General features: G+C 42.7%; 1 protein-coding gene across 4 annotated transcripts in view; it reads right to left on the bottom strand.

Annotated features, from left to right (window-relative positions):
* The window catches only part of CDH7 (cadherin 7), a 124,124-nt gene that overhangs the window by 94,535 nt on the left and 5,606 nt on the right, over positions 1-23,983 (bottom strand). For 3 of the 4 annotated variants that reach the window (XM_081014171.1, XM_081014173.1, XM_081014172.1), the window contains exon 2: positions 18,022-18,435. In XM_081014171.1, the coding sequence (XP_080870297.1) occupies positions 18,022-18,231 (210 nt within the window). In that variant the 5' untranslated portion in view covers positions 18,232-18,435. The remainder of the gene's footprint in view (positions 1-18,021; positions 18,436-23,983) is intronic. The other variant, XM_081014170.1, reaches the window with a different exon arrangement.

Here is a 23,983-nt window from a genome sequence, read left to right as displayed (position 1 = left end):
CTACTGTTTTCTCACTAGTCAGGCTCAATTGTGATATAGGAGCCAATCACAATTAACTTTTGCCCACACTTTGTAGGCACAGATCCATGGTTTAAAGCATCGTGTTCCCAGGGCTCTTTTTGGCCCCAGGACTTTCCCTATGAAATCCCTTCTTTAACATTAAATTGGAAAAGATGGCAAACTGGGTTTTCTGTGGATTGACATTTGCTCCAGTTTGCAGCAGTAAAGTGTAGATTATCACTGGGAAAGTGCCAGTGGGAAAAAGTGCTCAGACACAGCGCTTTAAAGTACGGACCTGTTCCTGGAATTCAGAAAGTCTGGAGGAGCCCACAATATTATCTGGTTAAGATATGTGTATTAGAAGATGGTGGTGTTTCCTAGTGAAATTTTCAGCAGTTCTGTTCGTAAACTTGATGTATGTGTGTACACACACACACACACACACACACACACACTCTATCTCCGTGTATTTATGTGAATAACTATTTTAGTACTGAGCCCATTCACCAGAGACCTATACTGGTAATACACAAAAGCAGTAAACATACTAATCTAACACTCTTATCCAAAATACATAAACTAAGCCCTACTGAAGTCAGTCAGACTTTGTGTAGGATGAGAATAGAATAATAACCTACTCACTCCACACTGTATTTCATTAATGTCTAATTACTATTAAGTGTATCCTAAGCATCCCTACATTTAAGCATACATAACTCATTTTAAATGTACAAACTGCTTATAGCCATTAGCACTCATTTCCTTACAGTTCAGTAAGGTCAGTACTGCAATGGCATTAATTCAGATTGCTATGCTACAGAAGCCGTCTAAAAAGTGATCTGTGTATTCAGAAAACAATCATGTGTACAGACAAATCAATTTGTTTTTTTAAATAACAGTGTAGCATTTTTCACTGCCAAATGATACTTCTTTTAAAACTGAAGAACAGCTTGGATCTTTGGCAGTGGGAAAACAAGAAACAAAGCACTTATTGTGCACGAAAGCTTTCTCCAATGTGAGCATACCAGTTTTTGGATTACAAACCAAGCCCTGTGGCTGTGAAAATGTCACTTGTACAAAGCCAACTAAACCCTCAACTCAAGTAATACATTATGGGTCCAACAAAATCATATCACAGTAGGCCCACTAAAATCAATGGACCTAAGTTCATGATGTCCATTGATTTCAAGTGGTTTACTCTAAACATGACTTAGGTGGATTCAACTTTCTGTCTATATTGCAAAGGCTACATCACAATGTCTATCCAAAAAGGTGCACCAATTCATTCAAAGGAAAAAAATAATATATAAAACATAGTATGGAATCAGAGAGAATGTCATTCCATTAAAGTATGGTATACATTTGTAAAACTACCAAACATACCAGATATATATGAAAATGCTTCATGTAATATAATAACACTGAAGATATCCTCATACATCATATGCTATAGACTATCAATATAATTACTTCTCGGGGCGGGGGTGTATCAGTCTTTCTCCTCACATGACACACATTTTTATAATTGCACTTTAATTACAAGTTCCAGATGTGTGAACTCACTTGAAACATCCTTAGACTGATACTACAACAAAAAGCACATTAATTTCTATCATTCCCTCTAATAACAGACTCGGGTGGTTGAGTGCCAATCAGTTTGGAAGGAAAATGGAGCGATCCAAAAATAATGCATAGTTCTTGCATAGTCAGGGGACTCCCTAGGTATATATGTGTTTTTAGAAGAAGAAAAATGCTTAAATCCCCCAAACCCTGTCTAGTAAAGACTGGTCAGCTACTTGGATATGTGTGAAAAGCTGAGGTGTCAGTAAGAGTGGAGGAAGAACATGAGTGTTTAGCAGGGTGCTTAGAGGAAACTACTCAAGCTCCTAAGAGCTTATTCTAAAGTATTCATGAGGAGGGAGGACTAGGTTTGGGGGTGCATATCATGCAGTCAAAAAAGTCTTCCTTAACTATACAGAGATGGAGGAAGGCAAGGAAAAGGTAGACATTTTCCATCCTGAATTTCCAGAATCTGCCCCTCCCAGCCACACTATATAGCTATGAAACACACAAATATTATAACTGACAGCTAGAACCAAACTTGAGCCATCTAGCACTATGTATCTCAGCAGGGGAAAGTGGGAGGAAAGAGAGAAAAGGATTGCTTTCCCACTCCTGAAACTCCCCTCTTCATCTGAAGCCTGAACTGGTTCCTATCCCAGGCTGGATGAAGCTCGGAGCGAATGCACTTCTCTAAGGAGGTGAGAATGAACTGAAACATTTTGTCATAGATTTCATTTGTTCTCACAAACATGTAATGAATTCCCCAAGCGTGACAATAACCCTCTTCAGGCTTTCCGGCATCTGTGTACACTAACACACCAGCGGCATGTGAAGGAATCAGCATGCTAGCACCACTTTGGAGGGCAGCTGTGTGAAGTCATGGCGCAGACCCCTGCAAAATGAACAGAAGCAAACTCCCTGCTTCAGACTGTTGCTGTCACTTATTGGAGGGCAATAGGGAAAAGGAGAGGCAAGCATGCTCATACACACAAACACACACTTTAGTGTACAGCACACCGATGCTGGAATACAAAAAGTGGGTGCAAGTCCTCTACAGATTCAAAGGATTCCAAATTCATCCTTCTTAGGCTTCCGGGTTGGCGCCATCGCCGAATGGCGGACTCCCTCCGAGCTCCGGAGGGAGCCTGCTCGGCAGGGGCTGGGTCCTACCGCACCGGCGATGCGGGGACCCTTAAAAACCACGGCCACGGAGGCCGTGGACATGGAGACTCGGCTGGCACCGCTAGCGCCCTCCCGACTCGTGAAGGAGCCTTTTTAAAGGCTACGGATCGGGTGCCGGGGAGAAGCGTGGTGCTTTGAGTCCTCTGCTATCCCTGCCGAGCGCAGCCGCATGCCATCCGGCGGAGAGCGCTGACTTCTTCTATTGAAAATTCGGACTTCTTAACAACAACCCGTGAGTAATTTGGAAACCGGGTTCAAAAGGAGAAAAAAAAAAATTTTTTTTTTTCGGATTGGACACGAGCGGGGGGGGATCCAAAAAGGAAGTCAGTCCCCCTCCCTACTGTAAACCTTCCAAAACAAGGACGGGGAAACCAAGGTCCAAAAAGATTTGTATTGCTGATTAATACTAAGAATTCCACGATGGGGAACTACAAGAACTGTGCTGGAGGAAGAATTGAGGGAGAAGGGAAATGTGACCCCCCCCCCTGGGAACCGGGGTGATTGAAGAGAGAGCCTGGTGAAAAGAGTCGGAGATTTTTGACAGCTGTCAAAGTAGCTGTCAAAGTCGGAAAGCAGACAGGATTTTATTATGAGAACTTTGCTGGTTAAATTTGTTACAATTTGCTATAACCCGTTAAAACTTGGATACAAAATGGCGAAAACATGGATAACAATCGGACTTTTGGACTAGAGAAAACAAAGTTACAACAATCCCCCTAGAGGAGTTTTGGGACATTACAAAGATGGTCGTAAGTGGAAAAATACCCTTGGAATTTTACAGGACTGGTTATCTGCTGGGAAAGCTGCAAAACGGAAATAATATTTTGTCTACAGGGTGTTCAGCTAAAGAAGACAATAGAATTTTCTATTGAAGAAAGGAAGGGACTGAACGCAAGTTTTTGTTCCTGAATAACAATAATCCCTGCAGACTTACTAAACTTCTGAATTAGAACGTTTCAGCAGCGGAACAAGAGGAAACTGGACTACAACTTGGAAAGAACAATGGGGGGAGTTTTATTAAAGATTTGAAGTTAAATGTTTTAAAAAATAACCATAAGAAGAAAAAGCCAGCAAGGAGTTGGGGGAAATAGGTGATTTATGGACTTTAAGAATTCCAGGCAGATAACATGGTTTGGTGGTTAGGGGGAAATTAAACCGGGGACAGGGGGGGGAGAACTAAAATCCAAAGGCTTGTCAACTTTTTTTTTCTGAACTGGCTCTTTTTTACCTATTATATTTTTTATTTCTTATTTTTTATATTTCTATTGTGTGGGGTGTCCTTATCTTTAAAAAAAAGGGAAATTGTGGAATGAAAATGGGGTGGGCCCTGGGGAGAGAACTTTTGTCTTTTATTAAGGGTATTGATGAGGAGTGTATAAATTTTAAATTCGAATAATGGTCTAAACAAATTAAGTTTTAATTAGAACCGAGAGCTTGTGGAGCCAATAATATGAAAGGGGAATATGGTAGGGGTGGGGGAAGGGGGGAGTCCCGGAAAGTGAATGTATGAAAATAAGGCTTTGAATGTATTTTAATCTTTACTTTCCGTATTTTTGAAAATCTTAATAAATATCATTTAAAAAAAAAAACAAATTCATCCTTCTTCCCTCGCCAGGAAAACTGACACTTCATCCAATCTCAAAATGAGCTCAAGTTGACTCCATACCAACAATCTGTGGTGTTTCCTAGGAACGTGTTTTCGTTTTGTTTTGTTTTTAAGGCTGTGGTGCTAATAGTATTAACAATCACATGAATCATGCACCACCTTGTCTTCATACATGGACAGCTAGAGATGGTCACTGCTGAGATAAGATGGCGCCCGGCACACTTTCCCTGTGCCGATGGACGCTTGTGCCGATAGGAAAAACTTGAGCTCTTAGCTCTTAGCAGAGTTCTTAGCAGCGGTAGAAAGTGTTGCCTTGTGTGTGGATAATAAATCAGACTGAACGCAGGCTTCTTGTTAATCTCTAACAGCCTTTAATGAGAAGAAAAACATCATAAATCTGTCCCGGCGAGAGAGCAGGCATTTCTTTCGTCTCTCAGCCAAAAACGAAAGGAAACTCACACACAAAGAAAGATTCCCGTATGTGAACCAAACCACGCCTCAGAATGTGAGACGTCACACAGAACTGTTTAACCCTGTAAGTTCTGATTCTCCTCGCACCCCCTCTCGTCTCGCATCCTGAGGGAAAACTGTGAGTATAACTCACCCCAAACACAACCCTTCACAGAACTCCCCACGTCGCTGGAAGGTCAAGGGTTTGGTAAACCCATCAGCTAGGTTCTCCCGGCTAGAACAATACTTGAGCCGTATCCAACCTGCTTGGACACTCTGACATACATTCTGGAAACGTATGTCCAAATGCTTGGTTCTGGACTTGAACTGTCCAGATTCTGCCAACCTAAGACAAGGTTGATTGTCTCCCCAAACAGTTATGGGCAAGTAACAATCCCCACCTTCTCTTGGATCAAGCACCGGTAGAAGTCCAACTCCCTGCACAAATCCGACAATGCACTGAACTCAGCCTCAGTGGAAGAAAGTGCAATAAGACTTTGCTTCCGGGACCTCCACCCAACCAGGGATTCCCTGAACTTTACCACCAGCCCAGACACAGACTTCCTGTCCCCAAGAGATGCCCAATCGCTGTCACTCCAGCACGTAAGCCATGTGTCAGCTGACAACGTGAGGCAAAACTCTTTGGTATCCTGCAAATACCTCAACACTCTCTTGATGCCTTGCCAGGCATTCACACTGGGCTTTGTAGCCTCCCTGCTGAGCAGATTCACAGCAAACGCTATGTCTGGTCTGCTCCACTGAGAGAGATACAACAGACTCCCTAGCGCTGACTGAAACACCTCAGGGTTTTGGAACTCAGAACGCTCCCCAAGCTGACTGTCCTTCACAAAATTGGTCTCCATGGGCATTCTGACCCCTGCACAGTCAGACATCTGGAACTTCTCAAGCAACTGCTCAATCTTGCCTTTCTGATTGAGCAAAAAACTCCCGTTCTCAGACCTGTCTATCCTAATGCCTAGATAAACCTGAACGAGACCAAGGTTTTTGAGCTTAAACTTCTTACCAAGCTCTTTGGCAAAACCTTGCACCTGTCTACTTGTCTGTGCCACGTACAGAATATCATCTACGAACACCAGAATTGCCTCCTGTGTCTCTTCTGACCCCTTCAGGTACAGGCAACTGTCTGCAAGACTCTTCTGGAAACCCAAACTTTCCAGAGCTTCATTCAGGCACATGTTCCAATTTCTGGCTGACTGTTTCAAACCATAAATTGACTTGTGCAGCTTCCACACAACACCTGGCTCATTGCCCTCAAACTCTGGAGGAGGTAACATGTACAGATCCTCCTTCAGATCCGAGTTCAAATAAGCCACATCCACATCAAAGTGGTGCACTTGGTGCCCTCTTTGAGCAGCTACTGCTAAAAGCATGCACAGAGTCTCACTCCGGGAAATAGGAGCATACACTTCGGTGTAATGCAGCCCCCTTCTCTGCGTGAACCCTCTGGCTACAAGCCTCGCCTTGTACTGTGGCTCTCCAGACGCTGTGGGCTTAATCCTGTAAACCCAACGACAGCTCACAGCCTGCTTGCCCTCTGGCAGCTTCGTGGTGGAGAACACACCTAAGGACCTCATTGAGTTCAACTCCTTTCCCATTGCCTCTTGCCACTTCCTGGCTTCTTCTTCAGGCAACTGTTGAACCTCCTAAAAACTCTCTGGTTCGCACTGCGCTAAACCAACCCACACGCTGGTGACCTCAAACCTCTCAGGTGGTACCCCCTTTGTAGCGCGTGTGGAACATCTGAGCACTGTCTCAGGTGCTCCCTCTGACCCACTGGGGCCAGCAAGTGTGTCCTTGTTATCAGAAGACTCCCCCTCTGACTTACTGCATCTTCTGGCCTTCTGCACTTTACTAACGGGAGACGAAGGCTCACTTTTGGGCTCTCTTTTAACAACCTGTGGAGATGCCCCTCCCTGTTCTTGACCCTGGTCAGAGACCTGGTCCTCATCAACAGGTTCAGCTTCTAACTCTCCCTCCTCAGCAGAATCAGACAGACACTCTGAGAGAACGTCAGGATTCGCATGGATCCTTGACCAACCACTCTGCTCACAGAACTCAGCACTCCTGCTGACTAGAATCCTGGACTGATCGCTTTCTGGATAGGCAAACCTCCACCCTTTTGTCCCAGGCTCGTACCCACAAAAGATCATTTTCCGGGACCTCGGGTCACCTTTCTTGCATTGAGCCTTTGGCACAAGCACCCAAGCTTCGCAACCAAACACACGGAAGAAATGCACCTTGGGCTTCTTCTGGTGCAGCAGAAAATAGGGTGTATCTCCTACAACAGAGCTATAGGACCTGTTCAAAGTGAAGCTGGCAGCTTTCCAAGCTTCGGCCCAAAAGCTCTGAGGCAAACCAGAGTCAAACAGTAGAGCGTCAGCTGCCTCAGCTAGTGTTTTGTTCCTGTGTCTCCGCTACGCCATTCTCCTGAGGAGAAAAAGCAACCGTCAACCTGTGACTTATCCCTTTCTGGCGGAAGAAACTCTGCAGAGCAGCCCCGATGAACTCTCCGCCTCGGTCACTCTGAAAGCTCTGCACCTTGGTGGAAAACTGTAGTTCCACCGCTGCAACCCAGTCTTTGATCAGTTGCGCCGCCTCGCTTTTCTGTTTCAGCGAGAAGATCCAGCCGTTCCTCGAAAAATCATCTGTCAGCATGAGCGCATACCTGGCTCCGCCCAGACTCGGCACTGGCATGGGTCCACAAAGGTCTGTATGCACAAGCTCAAAAGGCCTTGTGGTTACCTTCTCCGATCTGGGATAACTGCACCTTTTGATCTTTGCTCTTTTGCATGCCCTACAAGCCAAGAATTTATCACATGCTTTCATCCTGCAACCCTCAGTGCATTCTGGCAACTTCTGGATATATTTCCAACAGCTATGCGACATTCTCCTGTGCCACAAGTGAGCACACGAATCATGTGTGGGAATGTTAGCACACTGCACCTGTGCTGTCTCAGCGTTCCCCTTACCCTCCAGAGGTGTCTCCAGAACAAAGAGGTTGTTCTGACATGCAACATTGACCAGTTGTTTCCCACCCCTGGAAATAGAACAGACATCATTTTCAAAGCAAACCTTATAACCCTCCTTTACAAGAGCAGATACAGATAAAAGACAACACTTCATTCCTGGCACAACGTAGACTTCCAGCTCTGCCTGTAAAAAAGAAACAAACACATTGCCAACAGTGGTTAATTGTCTCTGTGAGCCATCAGCAAGAATGACTGTTTTCCCAGTTGAAACAGCCCTGCAGTTCCACATTTCGCCACTAGATGGCGATGGCATCAGGTGATGGCTGGCTCCTGAGTCAATGACCCAACGCAGCATGCTTCCCTCACCGGAGTTGTCCTTCAGCGTTGCCATGGAGGCAGCTAGGTGATAAGAAGAACCGTCCTTCTCACTTCCTCTGTCACGTCCTCCCTTTGCATTCCTACGCTGGCCTCCTCTCCTAGACTGGCTGCCATGGAAACCTGGCTGGCTGCCACGAGGACTTGGCTGACTGCCATGGGAAGTGACCTTGGAAACATCCTGCCCGGCCTCTCTCCTCGGACAGGACCGACGCAGATGGTCAACAGACCCGCAGACAAAACAACGACGAGTGGAAAAAGCCTGAACTGTGCCTTCTGGCTTGGCCCCCCCTCTATTACCGGCAGGGCACCCTGCGCCAACTCGGCCCTCTCTGAGACGGCGTTCCTCCTCGTCACACAAACGCCCAGTCACATACTGCAGCGTAAGATCCGCTCGATTCATCGATTCCAAAGTTAGACACAAATTGTCATAACTTTTGTCCAAAGAGCTGAGCAAAATATAAACTTTCAGTTCCTCAGTAAAGTTGACTTGCAATAGTCTCAGCTTGTTGAAAACAGAGAGCATCTTAGTCACATGCTGTCTGATGCTATCACCAGGACGCAGCTTCAGCTCAAACAAGCTTCTGGTGGTGTGGATCTTTGCCCCAGCTGTGGTCCTGTGATGCACTCTCTCTAGTGCCTGGTAGACCTCCTGGGCAGTCTCAAGACCCTCCACCAAAGGTAGCTGTGAGCCCTCCAAACTGAGCACTATAGCTCTTAGGGCTTTCTGGTCTTTCCTCTGTGAGGCTTGGGCAGCTGCAACAACCACTGCTGCAGCTCCGGCTGCAGCTTGCTGTGGGGGCCCTTGGGTCGCCTCCCACAGACCCTTGGCTACCAGCCAGGCCTTCAGCTTCCTTGACCACTCCTCCCAGTTGCTCCCATTTAATTTTTCAAAGGGGACTGAGAATGACTCCTGTCCATCTGCCATCTTCTCCCCCGGGGCTGAGCCTACTCACGTAACCAGCAGCTTCTCTTGGCACCCGGTCCTGAAGATGAGATCCTCCCCAGCAAGCTTCCCTGCCTCAAACATTAGGCAGGGGCTCCAGCTGGCTCCCACACACACAGGCACGACGTGGCAACAGCTTCCAAAGCTTGGCTAGCTCCCATAACCTGCTGAGATAAGATGGCGCCCGGCACACTTTCCCTGTGCCGATGGACGCTTGTGCCGATAGGAAAAACTTGAGCTCTTAGCTCTTAGCAGAGTTCTTAGCAGTGGTAGAAAGTGTTGCCTTGTGTGTGGATAATAAATTAGACTGAACGCAGGCTTCTTGCTAATCTCTAACAGCCTTTAATGAGAAGAAAAACATCATAAATCTGTCCCGGCAAGAGAGCAGGCATTTCTTTCGTCTCTCAGCCAAAAATGAAAGGAAACTCACACACAAAGAAAGATTCCCGTATGTGAACCAAACCACACCTCAGAATGTGAGACGTCACACAGAACTGTTTAACCCTGTAAGTTCTGATTCTCCTCACAGTCACAACCAATTCAGTTGCAGAAGGAAGCATCTTGCGTGAAGTGGCCATGATGAGGTTGCAATAGGATTTTGTCTTGGCAGCTTCCCACTCCCAGCTAAACAGCAGATCGACAGAACTGTAGCTTTATTAAAGCAGCACTGAGTGGCTGCTCAGAATACCTTCTACTGAACCGGTCATGGACTTTTTAGAAATCAGATCCTCCTAATTGAGGATCCACATTGCGCCCGTGCCCAAGGCACCCCGTCCCCAATCCATGGAGGGGGTGGGGGATGAGTTTGAGCAACATGGTGGCCCCATGATCACGCCACAGCCTATTGGCCAATCAGAGAGTGGTGGTGTGACTGTGGGGGCCTTTAAAAGGCAACGGCATGTCGCTAGGGCTTTACCTGGCTTCACGCCACCAAACGCCCGCTCACCCGCCCTAGTGTTTCAGGTGTCTGCTTTGGCCTTACTCTGGACTTTGGTTGGTCGTCTATTTTGCAACAGGGGCCAGGTAGGAATTGTTTTCCAGTTGGCAGGTTGGCACTGGCCATTTGGTTTTTGCCTATCTCTTAGCAATCATAACAACTTTGTAAGGTTGGGTGGTTAGGCACTGGCTTAGTGAGTTGTGGGGGAGGAGAGGTGCAACCATCACCTGTCCCTCCAGGTAAAAGAGTATTCCGGTAAAGGAATCCACAGGTCTGGATTTCGTCCGAAGTCCGCTTGGGGACTAGGGCCATGCCAGGACCCAGTGGGAACCCCAGGATGAGCTTCAGTTGGTTGCCATTGACGCAGCTCCCTCTTTTGGTGGTTTACCCTTCTAGACTTCCTGTAAGGTGGACAGGAGTTAGATATAGTTATTGCCAATGCCTAAGCCAATACCAGAGGGATGCGGGTGGCGCTGTGGTCTAAAACACAGACCCTAGGGATGCCGATCAGAAGGTCAGCAGTTCAAATCCCCGCGACGGGGTGAGCTCCCATTGCTCGGTCCCTGCTCCTGCCAACCTAGCAGTTTGAAAGCACGTCAAAGTGCAAGTAAATAAACAGGTACCACTCCAGCGAGAAGGTAAACGGTGTTTCTGTGCGCTGCTCTGGTTCGCCAGAAGCGGCTTTGTCATGCTGGCCACATGACCCGGAAGCTGTACAGTAAAGCGAGATGAGCACCGCAACCCCAGAGTCGTCCGCGACTGGACCTAATGGTCAGGGGTACCTTTACCTTTTTAAGCCAATACCACTCAAATTTCTGTAATCAATAAAGTTTTGGCCTAAATTTTGCCCATTAATGTTTAAACTAAAATTCTGTGTCAATGTGTTTTTATTATCCTTAGGGGTGTGCCAGGGCCTTGGCGTGCAACAAATTCCACCAGTATTGTTCTCAGAAGTAAATTAAATGTCTTTTCCATGGGTACACTGAGTAGTCCCAAACCCTAAAGATAGTACAAAATAAAGATTAAGCAACTGTTACATTAAGCAAGTAGTAGTGTCTGCTGCTTTTTCCCACCTGGAAAAAAAGTTAAGCTTTCTAGGCAAAACAGATGTTTTCTATGTGAGCAAAAATTATGAATACATTTAACTGAATGTTTATAGCAATACCATCTGATTCTATGTAAAAGCGCACCTTGGGTCTTTAATATTATAATTAGAATGCAAGACAGGTGGGTTATTTGTACTGGTTTGCATTTTTTTTATTTAAAAAATGACTCCAATACAAGAAAACCCATAAATAATTAGGGTCCGAGTCTTAGTGCTTTCATTTATCATCCTTTTATCAGAGCAAACTAAATATTAATGGTAAAGAATCTTAACAGAAACAGGTTTCATCCATAATGGAAAAGTTCGTGGAAAAACAGGGGTTTGTGGGGAGAGGGATGCAGACACCAAACTGTTTATATATAAAATGATATGAGTTTATTGAAGTGAATGCTAACAATCACCCAGAAAAAAGACATTTATTTCTTAATATTGGAGATGGACAATGATGTAAACCACTTCTATTCCTTACTCAGCCACAGTTATGATTTTTCTTTCTTTTATTGATTTGTTCATCTTGATATTTTGCAGTTGTATTTTTAAAAATTAATAAATATTTTTTTAAATGGAAAAAAAAGAGGGAGAGAGAAGCAAACTAGCAATTGGAGCTCTGTCATGCTTTTTTCTTGCTCAGTGGAATAAAATCCTCAGCTAAAATCTCCTATGAATCAGCAGAAAGTGCACTGGATTTCCTATCAGAGAATGTTAAATCCCACTGCAGCTATGGGCTTTAGGGCTTTACCTCTCAGCTTCAACCCCACGTATGAAAAATGGAAAAATTAGTCCTCCAACACGCAATTGATATGAAGGCCAAGCAAATCAATATCATTAGAGACACATTAGTACATTACTGCTTAATACATGAGTATAAAAAATGGTGAAAGTCAACTAAGCTTTGTAATTTTTCATCTAAATATGTTGTTGATTGATTAATTGATACATCTTTTTCTAGCAAAACAGAATGATGAAGCAGGTTATTGCTGTTCTGCTTAAGGTAAATCATTCTTTAAAATAAATATAATACTACTAAAGGTAACAGCTTGTTAGTTCAAAAGAGTATGTAAAATTCACATGCACAGCTAGGTATGCACCAATCTGTCCATTTTCGTTCTCTCTGTTTCTAACTTTTCCTATCTTAAATTCAGTTCTCTATATTCCTGCAGCAACTGGCAAATTTTGTTGAAAAACTCGTGAAAAATTTTGTACATTGCTTTCACTAATGCATGCATTTTTGTACACACTGTTTCAGCTTGAGAACTGCATCACAAAATTCATAAAAGCACAAATATAGAAAGATAGCTTGCTAGTTTTGAGAAGCGCAAATTAGATAGCTTCCCATTAAAATGCAAACAAAATTGAATTTCTTCCCCATCTCTATACAAAACCTCACAAAACCTTTGAACTTCTGGTTCAAAACTATCCTTTAGACTCTTGGCACACTGTGTGCTCCCCTTCAACACTCCTTTGCATATCCACTTATTTACTGCATACAGTGGTACCTCGGTTTACAAACTTAATCTGTTCCGGAAGTCCGTTATTAAACCAAAACCCATTCTTAAACCGAGGCGCGCTTTCCCTAATGAGGCCTCCCACCACTGGTGCCCTTCCACCGTTTTGATTCCATTCTTAGACCGATGTAAAGTTCACAAGCCAGGACACTACTTCCAGTTTTGCAGAGTTCATAAACCAAATAGTTCGTAAACAGGGATGTTCTTAAACCGAGGTACCACTGTACTTAGATACCTCCACCACCATTTCCGACTAGGATGTATTCCTTATTGATAAGTGAGATTAAGAATTCCCATCTTCACCACCAAGTGATCCCAGGGCAGAAGTGCATATCCTCAATTTTGAAAAACAGAGAAAAACCAAAACCCATATCATATAACCACATTACTTTTAAAATGATTGTGACCCTTTATCAGAAGAAGAATAGGGGGAGTATGACCCAGTTATTTTTACTTGATCTCTCAGTGGCTTCATCAAGGTATCCTTCTGAGCAGGCTTAGCAGGGTGAGTATTGGAAGCTTTGTTTTACAGTGGCTCCAATCCTATCTCTGGGATCGGTTTCAGAATATAACACTGGATGATTGTCTTTTGGCCCCCTAGCAGTTGTGCTGAGGGGTGCTACAGGGTACCATCTTCTCCCCAGTGCTGTTTAACACCCACATGAAGCCACTGAGATCAGTTATTAGGAGATTTGTGTTGTCAATAATCTCCTCTACTTTTCTATAACTGATATGATGGACCAATGCCTGGACTCGGTGGTGAGCTGGATGATGACCCATAAACTGACTTTGATTCCTGGCAATAGCAAGGAACTATGGGTGAATAGTTCCTGAATCCTGGATATTGGTCCACTGGATATTGGTTTTGTATGGGGTTGTACACCTGCTGAAAGAGAAGGTTTGTAATCTGGGGGTGCTTCAGCATCCATCTTTGTTGCTAGAGGCCCAGGTGACCTCAGTGGCTAGCAATGCCTTTTTCAGCTCTGGTTGGTTCACCAGGTACAGTCCTTTTAGACAGAGATGACATGGCCACTATACTCCATGCTCTGGTAACTTGCAGTTTGGAATAATGCAATGTCCTCTACATGAGGTTGCCTTTGAAGACAACTCAAAAACTTCAACTGTTCCAAAATGCAGCAGCCAGATTTGCCCCCCCCCCCCCGTGTCCCCTGGACATAACACCTGGTTTAAAACAGCTGCAACTGGTTGCCAGGTCATGTCACGTTAGTGCTCACAAATATCTGAACGACCACATCCTAATGTATTGATCCTCATGGGTGCTGAGATTGACAGCGGGGCCCTTTGGTAGTTCCTCTGCCCTGAGGTTCAGGGGGTGGCAGCCCAAGAGAGGGCATTTTCTGTGGCAGCCCGTTAGTTGTGAGACTCCCACCCCACAGAGATGTGTCTTGCATCTTCATTATACAGCTTCCAGCAAAAGCTGAAGACGCACCTCTTTACCCTGGCTTTTGACACCTGAGGATGTATTAGGGACCCACTTTAATTTTGGTGATTGTAAGTTGTTTAAAACTGTTTTTACTATCATGTGTCAATGCTGTAAGCTGCCCTGGGACCTTAGGGTAATGCGCCAGTAACTAATAATAACAATAATAATTTTAAGAGGCCTGGTGCTTTCATTCTGATTTCACCCAGTGATTTATTTAGTTCTGACTTTCATTCACTACTGACAGCTAAAGTCCTTCTTCGTAAAGTATATCTCAATCTGGCTACATAAATGGTATTCTTTTAAAGAGGCATTTCTTCAAAACTTGGTGGAGTCAGCAGAGTTCTAACAATAACCACAATGGGATCTTGTACAGCACAACTCCTTCCTGGGTTCCTTGTACGATCGCATCAGAAACATCTTGTTAGGATGCACCTGTCAGTGATCTGCAAACCAGTAATAGAGATTCTGTGTATCTGGGGATGGGGAAAAGGGTTTCTTTTTTTAAGATGAATCCTTTCTTCTAGCTAGAGAGATAGATTCGTAATAAGAAGACCAGGGAATAGCTGTTTGTTTTCATCTATAATCATCTCATTATAGGCAATTTTAATCACTTGCACTTAACAATCAGTTGCACTTAATAATGATCAGTCATTTTAAATGCTATTTTTATCAATTTCCCTTGATCAAATAAATAGAGATTTGTAGGGGGGGTTGGGGGGGGAGAGTCTATACACATGCACACACATGCTATCCAAACTTCATCTCCATATATCTCCTATTCCTTCCCCACTGTCTTTTGTCAGTCTGTCACTAAAGGACTACAGAACAGAGATATGACAGCAAATCAGGGATAGTATATTCAGTCACAATCAAAGTCTTTGGAAAAGGCACTCCATAAGCCTTACGGAGAAAGTGATGGCCTAGAGCACAGTGTATTGTCAGAGGCCTGGAAGCATTTTAGAGCTGTGAAAGGTGTGGCAGGGGCGGCGGGGGGGGGGGGGAATAAGTATCTGAACTGCTGTCTTGATGAGAACTCTGCCTGGCGCTGGTTACCTTGGGAAGAAAAGATGCTTAAAACCAAAGTAAAGAGAAACAGTGCTTGCCACGTGTGTTTCATTATGATGATGCTTTGAATGGAACACTCCATTTTGATCAGGAGGGAGAACTAACAAAATCCTAGGTATCTGGAACTACCCTATGTGCAAAGATAGGATTTCACAGTTGCTAGACTCCAAAAACCAGTTTGGGCAGCTGAAGTTAGCATAAGCATAATCAATGTGCAGAGATTATTCTACGTCCTTCACCACTATTAAAACTTTGCTAAGCAAGGTGCTGAACATAAGAATGGCCTTTCTATGTGGACCAAGCCCAGCATTCTGGACTTATATTTACTTACAGATTATATAATGATAGAATTGTAGGGTTGAAAGGGACCACAAGGCTCCTCTAGCCAACCTCCTGTGATGCCAGAATATTTTGGCCAACATGGGGCTCAAACCCATGACCAACAGAGCTACCCAAGCATACGATAACTATATAATCCAGATCTGGAAGTGAATCTGATATTTGCAGCTTGGGCACATCACACCATTGTGAACTGACTTATTACCCTGCCACTGATCTGAATATGGGAACTTTGGATTCAAAGGGAGGCAGGTAAGAAGGTAATCTGTCCGTTTTAGGTTCCAAGTTTTACTTTAGAAATTCTGGATGAAACTGGGAGCTATTGAAATGCCAAGCTCATTGCTTCAGGAGAATTCTTATCAGTATTCTGTCCAAAGCAAATAAATTAAAGAACATTAGGGTTGCATGGTTAAGCAGTCAAACAAAATATGGAAATTCCCAGAATATGGTTGCATGCACATCTTTAGCTCTGCCTGCCTGTGTACATGGATTTCCATACAGACTTTAATTACAGTATTTCTCAAATAATATAACAGTGTGTGATATTTCTCCTTCAGCTTCAGACACACATGCACAGAATCCGAGAGTGCCATTCGCTATTATTTGTATGCCAAACAATCCCCACTGAAAAACAAAAAAGCACAAAGTAATCCATTTTCACCCAGCATACTCTACAATAACAACAAACATTTGCAGCTCGTCTGTTTCCAAGTCACCTACCCCTTCCTAAATATTGCCAATGTATGTGCAATCAGCCAAATGAGCTCAGCAATTAAATGCTTCATTCCCTACTCAAGCTAAAAGCTGGTTCATAATGCAGTATACCTGCCACAGTTCCACCTTTTTTTTAGCTACTGTGATTGCAGAAACAACTAAGGCTGCCAAGAAGTCGTGTGTGTGCATTCATGGAGAGCTCAGCTCATGCATTATGTCTGCCTTCGCCAACATGGTGCCCCCTCAAATGCTGATGGACTCCAAGACCCACCTGCACTAGCCAACATGGCCAGTGGTCAAGGATGATGGGAGTTCAACATCTGGAGGGCTGAACATTGGAGAAAGCTTTCTTATGTTAAGGTTTGGTATGGGAGAACTAAATGGATCCTCGGGTAATGTGTGAACTGTGGAAATGGAATAAGTATCCCAGAAATAGCAAGAGGTTTGTGGACAACATCACAAATCCATGGGGGCGGGAAGAAAGTGGTGCTGTGCAAATGTGACGTGAAGCAGTTAACTGGAAGCTACTGAAATACCAAGCTCATTTCCTCAGAAGAATTCTTACCAATATTCAGTTCAAAGCAAACAAATTAAATGATGTTATTCAATTGCACAGCATGGGGGAAAGACATGAGGATGCAACTCTGGTCTTTGCATCTATTACTTTATCCAGTGATGTTCCTTAAAGTGCTATCCAAAAAGGTCAATTCCATAAGAAAAGGCAAATGCTCGAAAATCTAATAGCTGTAAAACAGCCATTTAAACAATCTGTTATTCCCTAAATATAAGAACATAAGAAGAAGCCTGCCTATTTAGTCCAGTATCCTGGCTTCCTCAGGAGCTAACTAGATGCATCTGGGAAGCCCATAAGAAGGGTCTGCCTCATTGTTCTTCCTTAACCACTAGTACTGCTTCTTATCCTGGAGGAATCATACAGCCATTGTGTCTAGTAACTCTATCCTCCATTAATATAAGTAACCTCCTGCTTTAGGGAATCTTACTTATCTAAACAGCCTCATTTCTGGAAATAAAGAAATCTTATTACAAAACTGAATCTATATATCTGTGTACTAAGAAATCTAACTTCTGATGTTTTTCCTCTCTGATTCTTTCATATTACATTGTTTAAGACTGGGATCCTTAATTCAACATTAATTCAGTGACACCTCTGTATATGATTGCACTGTACATCCCCCTTTAAAGCCATCTAAATTGGTGGTCATCACCACATCATCTGGAAGTGAATTCCACAGTTTAACTATGGTTCAATTCCTCCCAAGGGGAGGCTTCAGAAAGCTTAGAGGCAGATTAGTATAGAACCCCAGAGGTAACCAAGCAAATGTAATTTTATCTTCCAAGTCATGGTTTGAAAGTGGCACTTTGGGAAACATAAGACCTTTTGAGACAGTTTCTGCTCAAGCCAAACACATTTATTTTCCATTAAGGCCCACAAACCCTTGCAATTGCTTTCCTGATCCCACTGGCCAAGGGGCCGAGCATATTTCACAAAAGGTTCAGTGTCACTGCCATGGATACTAACAGTAGTGCCAGAGATACCAATGGGGCTGAAGACTTTACACATGTCTACCAGTGTGAGGGAAAATGGAAAGGTAGCAACAAACAAGAATCACACTTGAGGGATTTGTAGCATAAGGCCCAAGTCTTCTGAAATAAATGAATCTTACTTCCAAGTAGATGTCTCTTTACCACAACTTATTCTACAATAATTCATGATCACAGTTTTAGTGGCTTCTGACAGACAAGTATCTCTGCCATAGGACATTTGATCAGATCTCCTACCTTTCCTACATAGAGGGGATCATTTCCCATGTATTCCTCCAGCACAAAGAACTGATTCCACACCCAGCTGCGTTTGGTTCGTGATCTCCCAGATTGGAAATAGGGCTTTGACCTGGATCTAGGGAGTTCTGTTTGACTCATCCCAGAAAGACAGAGGAAAAGCGCTATTATCTGCAAAAAATGGCAGAACTCCACCTTGCCAAACTTCATTTTTTCTTCTTCTCCCTGTGTGAGGAAAATAAAAAATAAAAAACCTTGACAAGAGAGAGTGGGCACAGTTCCAGTTGGCTTAGTAGCTGTAGCCTCCAGCAGGATGTCAGCTGGGAGTCCAGAGATAATAATTTGTGGAGTGTTCGATTAAAAAAGGTCTCCACTACTGAATAGCCTTCACAAGAGAAATGGTGTAAGAGGCACCTATAAAGGAAAAACAGAAAAGAACTGTTGTCAGAATTATTTCTTGGTAAATTACATTTCTTTCAGCTTTCATTTGCTACAACTTGTACTTTACATTTTGCCCATCAAAAGGAAGTGAGATGCAATATTTTGGCATTCTGGGTGCTTTTTCCTTTGATTACTGTTATTGAGCAATGGCTAAGTGTATCTATGTTTGAGAAAGAGAAAGACTGAGAGTATTTCTTTTTACTAGCAGAGAGCCTGTCAGGATTATGTCCTGAATGGCCTCTACTGCCCCTTGGCAGTTCTAGCGAACACTTTGCAGGTGCAGTGAAGAAGGGCCTCTGAAAAGGCATGAACATGATAGGTAGGTTCATATGGCAGGATATCTACAGTTTCTAAGATATCCTGGTCCAAAGCCATTTAGGGCTTTAATGGTCAAAACCAGCACCTGCAGTATGAGACTTGGAAGAAGGTAATTTTGGGTGGGTAGTTGACTCCTTGGCCTGCAATCCTCTGCCATCAGGCAAGAGTATTTCATCCCAGAGACATATACTTTCTAGGCTGGACACATTGGTAGTGACACCCTCTCAACTATTTCTAAGCACATGCTGCTCCTGCAATGTTACAGTAATGTTATACCAATGTCACAGGCAGATGCTCTGCCACTAATATTTAGCATCAGGGTGCTAATCCTATTGTTTTACAACAAGAGCTGTAAACCTAAACATTATCACAAGGAAATCTATTTCAGCGGACTGGAGCTGACACCTGAGTAAACATATTTAAGATTTAAAATAAAGTATGTGGTTAGTTGCCATTGTGCTGTATTCTTAAAGAACACAGTACAATGTTGGACCTTGGTTGAAGTAACATACAAAGCACAGGGCAACCTTGAGACTGTCATTATATCTCAGCCTATATTACTACCCTGGACTGTTGATAAAATAAAATGGAGGTGGATTGGGGGTGATACATATAACACTGTGAACCACTGAGCGAAAGGGTGGCATGAAAATATAATACAGAAATGAAGCACTTGCTTTTTCTTGGAATAGCTCCATCAACTTTAGTACCAATTAGTCAACCAACACATGCCTCCTTTGTGCAATGTTTGCGATATGTCTGTAATATGCAAATAGTCTGTAATGCAATATGGTGGCTTCAGGTGGATGGAACATAGTAACCTAAGCAACCATTTGTCTTATAAAATGTGCCCCCTCTCTCTGCATATGCTTCTCAAACCTAACTCAAAGCAGGTATTGTATTCCTTTCAATGATCTCTTTATTTTCCTATTTTCCTTTTTCTTTTTATAGCATTGTTATGCTATATGGCAAGTTGAATGTTTAGAACTTCTCTCAAGTGGAATGATTATATTGTAGGGTTTTGTTTGTTTGTTTGTTTGTTTGCTTGTTTGTTTTTGGCAGGGGTAGCCAAAGTGAGGTAGCCAAAGCAATGCTCTCCAGATGCTGTTTAACTCCAATTCCCATCAGTCCCATCAAGCAACCATCAGGGCTGATGAGAACTGTAGTCCAACAATGTTAAGAGGGCAACAGGTTGTCTATCCCTGCCTTAAATAGTAAGTGCTAGTTGGCAGGCCAGACCAGGCCCAGAAAGTATCAAAAAGCAAAAGCCTAACCAGGGTGCTGTTGATTTAATTATAGCACGTTTGGATGTCTTAGGGGCAGGGACCAGTTCTGCTCCTCTAGCTGTGGAAGTCACACAGGAAGCAGGTGTGGCTGCTGATACTCCAGTGGCCCCAGCAACAGGTGAAGCATTTGCATCCCAACAATGGAATTGCCCAGGGTGGCATCCACAATCTTTCAGTTCTTTCAGCTGTGATACTCCTTTGCAATACTCTTCAAAATGTACACAAGAACCATAACACAAATAAAAGCATTTCTGATTACAGAATCCATTTATTGCCTTTTTATAGTACTTCCTTGTAGCAGAAGGTCTCTGCTTAAGAGGCTGGTGTGATAAACCACAACCCAACTGTGTATGCTAACTAAGCAGTAGCAATTTATAAGTCTTCCTACTTAAAACATCAGTGCTTCATTCTGTAAGGCAGAGAGAGAGAGAATATATTAGGTTAATGATCCCAATAACCTTAAAATACCAGGTTGGGCAGGAAGAAATGCTGGGGGAAGATTTTGCTTCTACTGAATCACCAAAATATTAAACCGCCATCAGCCAATCAGTCAGCACAAATGTGTGAATGGTTATACATATACATATACCAGTTATGGAGATCAACATGAAAATGATATCAAAAGTTATATTACTGATATGATAACTGCAGCAATTGTTGGCAACTTGAAGCTGAGAAACAACTAACATCACAATCACCAAATGATGAGTCATGTTGGATCCCTCCCCCCGCCCCGGCCACCCCACTTCTAAACACCTCAGGCAATTATTCAGCAACAGAGAGGCAAGTTGGCAGTTGTTAAGCCTATCATGGATTGCCAATAGTCTGGCCTTTCACTTGCAGTGTCTATCTTTTAAACAGAATGATGAAATCAACCTGGAGTTTCTAATTAAACCACAGCTTTAAATAAGACTTCACAATTCAACACAAAAGAGATGTCACTTTGTTTCTTTCCAACTAAATTCATGGGTAAACACTGAGATGTCTTTAAAAAGTGCAAGAATGAGGGTGACTCAATTCAGATATCATAACAAACTATGGACTGCATTAATAAAGGTTATTAAGCTATGGTTAAGCGTCCAAGCATACAGGAAAATTGTGATTTTTGATTTACAGTTGCTTCTCTGCTTTTATGACTTCCGCCTTTTGTTTTCCATTTGCTCAGTGCTTCTGTTTCTATAAGGTACCTTGCCCAACAGTCACAACTATAGTTGCAATTATAGTTTGTCAATTCAGGTACAATAACAAACCATAGTAAACACAATATACAAACCATGTTGTTGTTTTTATTATACTTATTTCCTGATGGGTCTCAAGATGCTTTTGCAAATCTATTTCAAATCATGTTTGGTTTGCTGGCTGATAGAAGCCATGGTTTGTCCAGACATCCTACCAAACTATGATTCAGTTTCCCTAACCTTGACATGGTTTAACGGCTGAACAGTGCCTGTTTCTGCATCCTTCCATTACTGTTCTAACCACACAGTTCCAGCTTAGTTGTAGTAGCCATCTGATATTGATAAACTGTCAGCTTCCTTCAGAGAGGCAACAGATTGTTATTTAACAGGGATAAAAATACCAGCTCAATTTTCATAAGAAATGTCAGTAAAACATTTGCAATATGTTAGGGCCTCTTTTCAAAGCACTTTGAAATGTCTTGCTCCCAGGAAACATTTATACTCGAGGATTGCCGTAACCTTTATTGTGACAAAAAAAAAAAAAAAGCTGCTATCCTTTCCTCTAAACCTGAAGAAGAGCGTGAAAATTGCCATGTGGAGAGCCACTATAATCCAAAGCCATAAGCAGCAAACAGTCAAGAGCTTACCCACAGCCACCAGTGTGGAGCTATCAGAAACAAAGGGCTGCTGAAGGAAATGGCAGTCTCGTGTCGTTGCTTCCCCTCCATGGCATGTGTTTTCCAGTTACATCATATCCTGACATAATTTTGCTAAGCATCAGCACCGCTTCACTTTATTGGCAGTGGCTGGCGGGGAACATGCAGTGTAAAGAAATCAGGCTCTGATATACAATGAACCATATACTGCAAAGGACATGGGGACAAATATTGCAACGTTTTGGCTGGCAGCCCTGTGTTTATTATCATGGCTGCATACACACTATATATTTAAACCACATACTGAAACCCCCAAAGAGCCCTGGAAACTCTAGTCAGTGTTAGAAACTCATATACAATCTAATCACCAAATGACGCCTTAAACCTGGGTTACGGTCGCCACCATGGAATGTCTGAGTGCTGTTTTTGTTTGTTGTTTTGCAGTGGACTTTATTGTTGTTGTTGCTGCTGTTATTATTTTCATTTCTACAGTGCTTTATGTTTTAAAGAACGAATCTCAAAGTGGTTTACAACACATGAAAACATTAAATAAAACAATCCGGAATAAAACAAATTCAAGTTTCAGTGAAAATATTTCAGGTCCTTCTCTAAGTGACACTTTGTTTTCCCCAGTTGTCAAGAGATCTCCACATGGTTGCAATTGGACCCGTGTCATTTGCAAAATGCGTCTGGTGACTGGCTAATTTTGAACACTGACTGTAGTTTAAGGGTGCTGGTTCCCAGGATCTGGGGGAGGGGGAGTCATGTGTTTTAGACGTGCTTTAAATATATGGTGTGTACACATTGCATATATACTATCACCATGGCATAGTAAGAAACCTTGCAGACCTTTTCATGGTAACAGAGGTCATCAATAACTCCCCTTAGCACAATGCTAAATATCTGAAAGAAGAGTTATACAAAACCACCAGAACCGTGAGCCAGATACAGTCTTGGGAAGGGGGCATCTATGCAGTTCTGGTGTCAGATCCACGGGGAGTGACTTTTGGGGGGGGATACCTGAAGAAAGTAAACAAGTGACTAACCCTGGCCTACAAAACACTGGCATCGTTTGCAGGAAGCCCTCATTATTTACCCATTTTCAAATGGGTTGAGCAGGATGTTTCATTGTTCTAATTATTTTTGTTCAGTTAAGTGGCAACACATTTTTCCAACTGGATAGTTTACTTGCTTTCGTCTTAATGGCTGTTATTTTATCTGCACAAATTCTTTACTTTTATTTCTTTGCCTTTCCAGTCTGTTTAACACTGCGGTGTAGTAAACTTCTAAAAAAAAATAAAAAATGGGAAAGCAATATCGAGTTTATAATATCCTTCCATTCTTGCAGAACAGTCAATTATTTATTAAATATACTTTATCCCCTGTTTCATATAGAAGTATGTACTAAAGCTATAAACACACAAATACACATTACTGAGCTATATGTATGTGTCGGAATAAGCATCGTTTCAGGATCATTTACTGTACAAAGTCGTTAAATATCATCACAGCTTTCATATTACTGAAAGGCCTTTTAACTGCCAAGGCATACATTCAAGGCTTGTGTTTGTCAGCTTCAGCAACTAATATTACTACCACTGAAAGCAATAAAGAGACTGCACCTTCCTCCTACGATTTAGGTGTCATTTGTGTCATCTCTGCTTCAAGGAGTAAAGCACTAAGTGAAGGAGAAAGTGACTCAAAGATTTTGTTTTAAAATGCACTTGTCTCAACCTTGAATGTCTTCGGAATGCACAATTGATGAACGGGCAAAAAGAGCTGGAGGAAAAATTATTTGCAGTTGCAATTAGCGTATATGTTAAACATCTAATTATAACTGAAGATCAAACAGTTCAAAAGGGTTTTTTTAAAAAAAAACCTCAAGTTCTATTAAAAAGTCTATTTTTAACTCTAATTTGAAATATTTTCATTTTTTATCACTGCAGCCCATGTACTGTGAAAGAACTCAGCATTTTAATTTAATAATCTCTATACAAAAACACAGAGAAGCATATTCTCTGGTGCGTGGTTTTATATTGGGATAGGACACTGTAATCATGTATATTCTACAGAAAGGGTTTTT

Source organism: Podarcis pityusensis, assembly GCF_964106645.2.
Source record: "Podarcis pityusensis genome assembly, chromosome: 7".
NCBI lineage: Eukaryota > Metazoa > Chordata > Lepidosauria > Squamata > Lacertidae > Podarcis > Podarcis pityusensis.
This window is presented reverse-complemented; position numbering and strand designations above follow the sequence as displayed.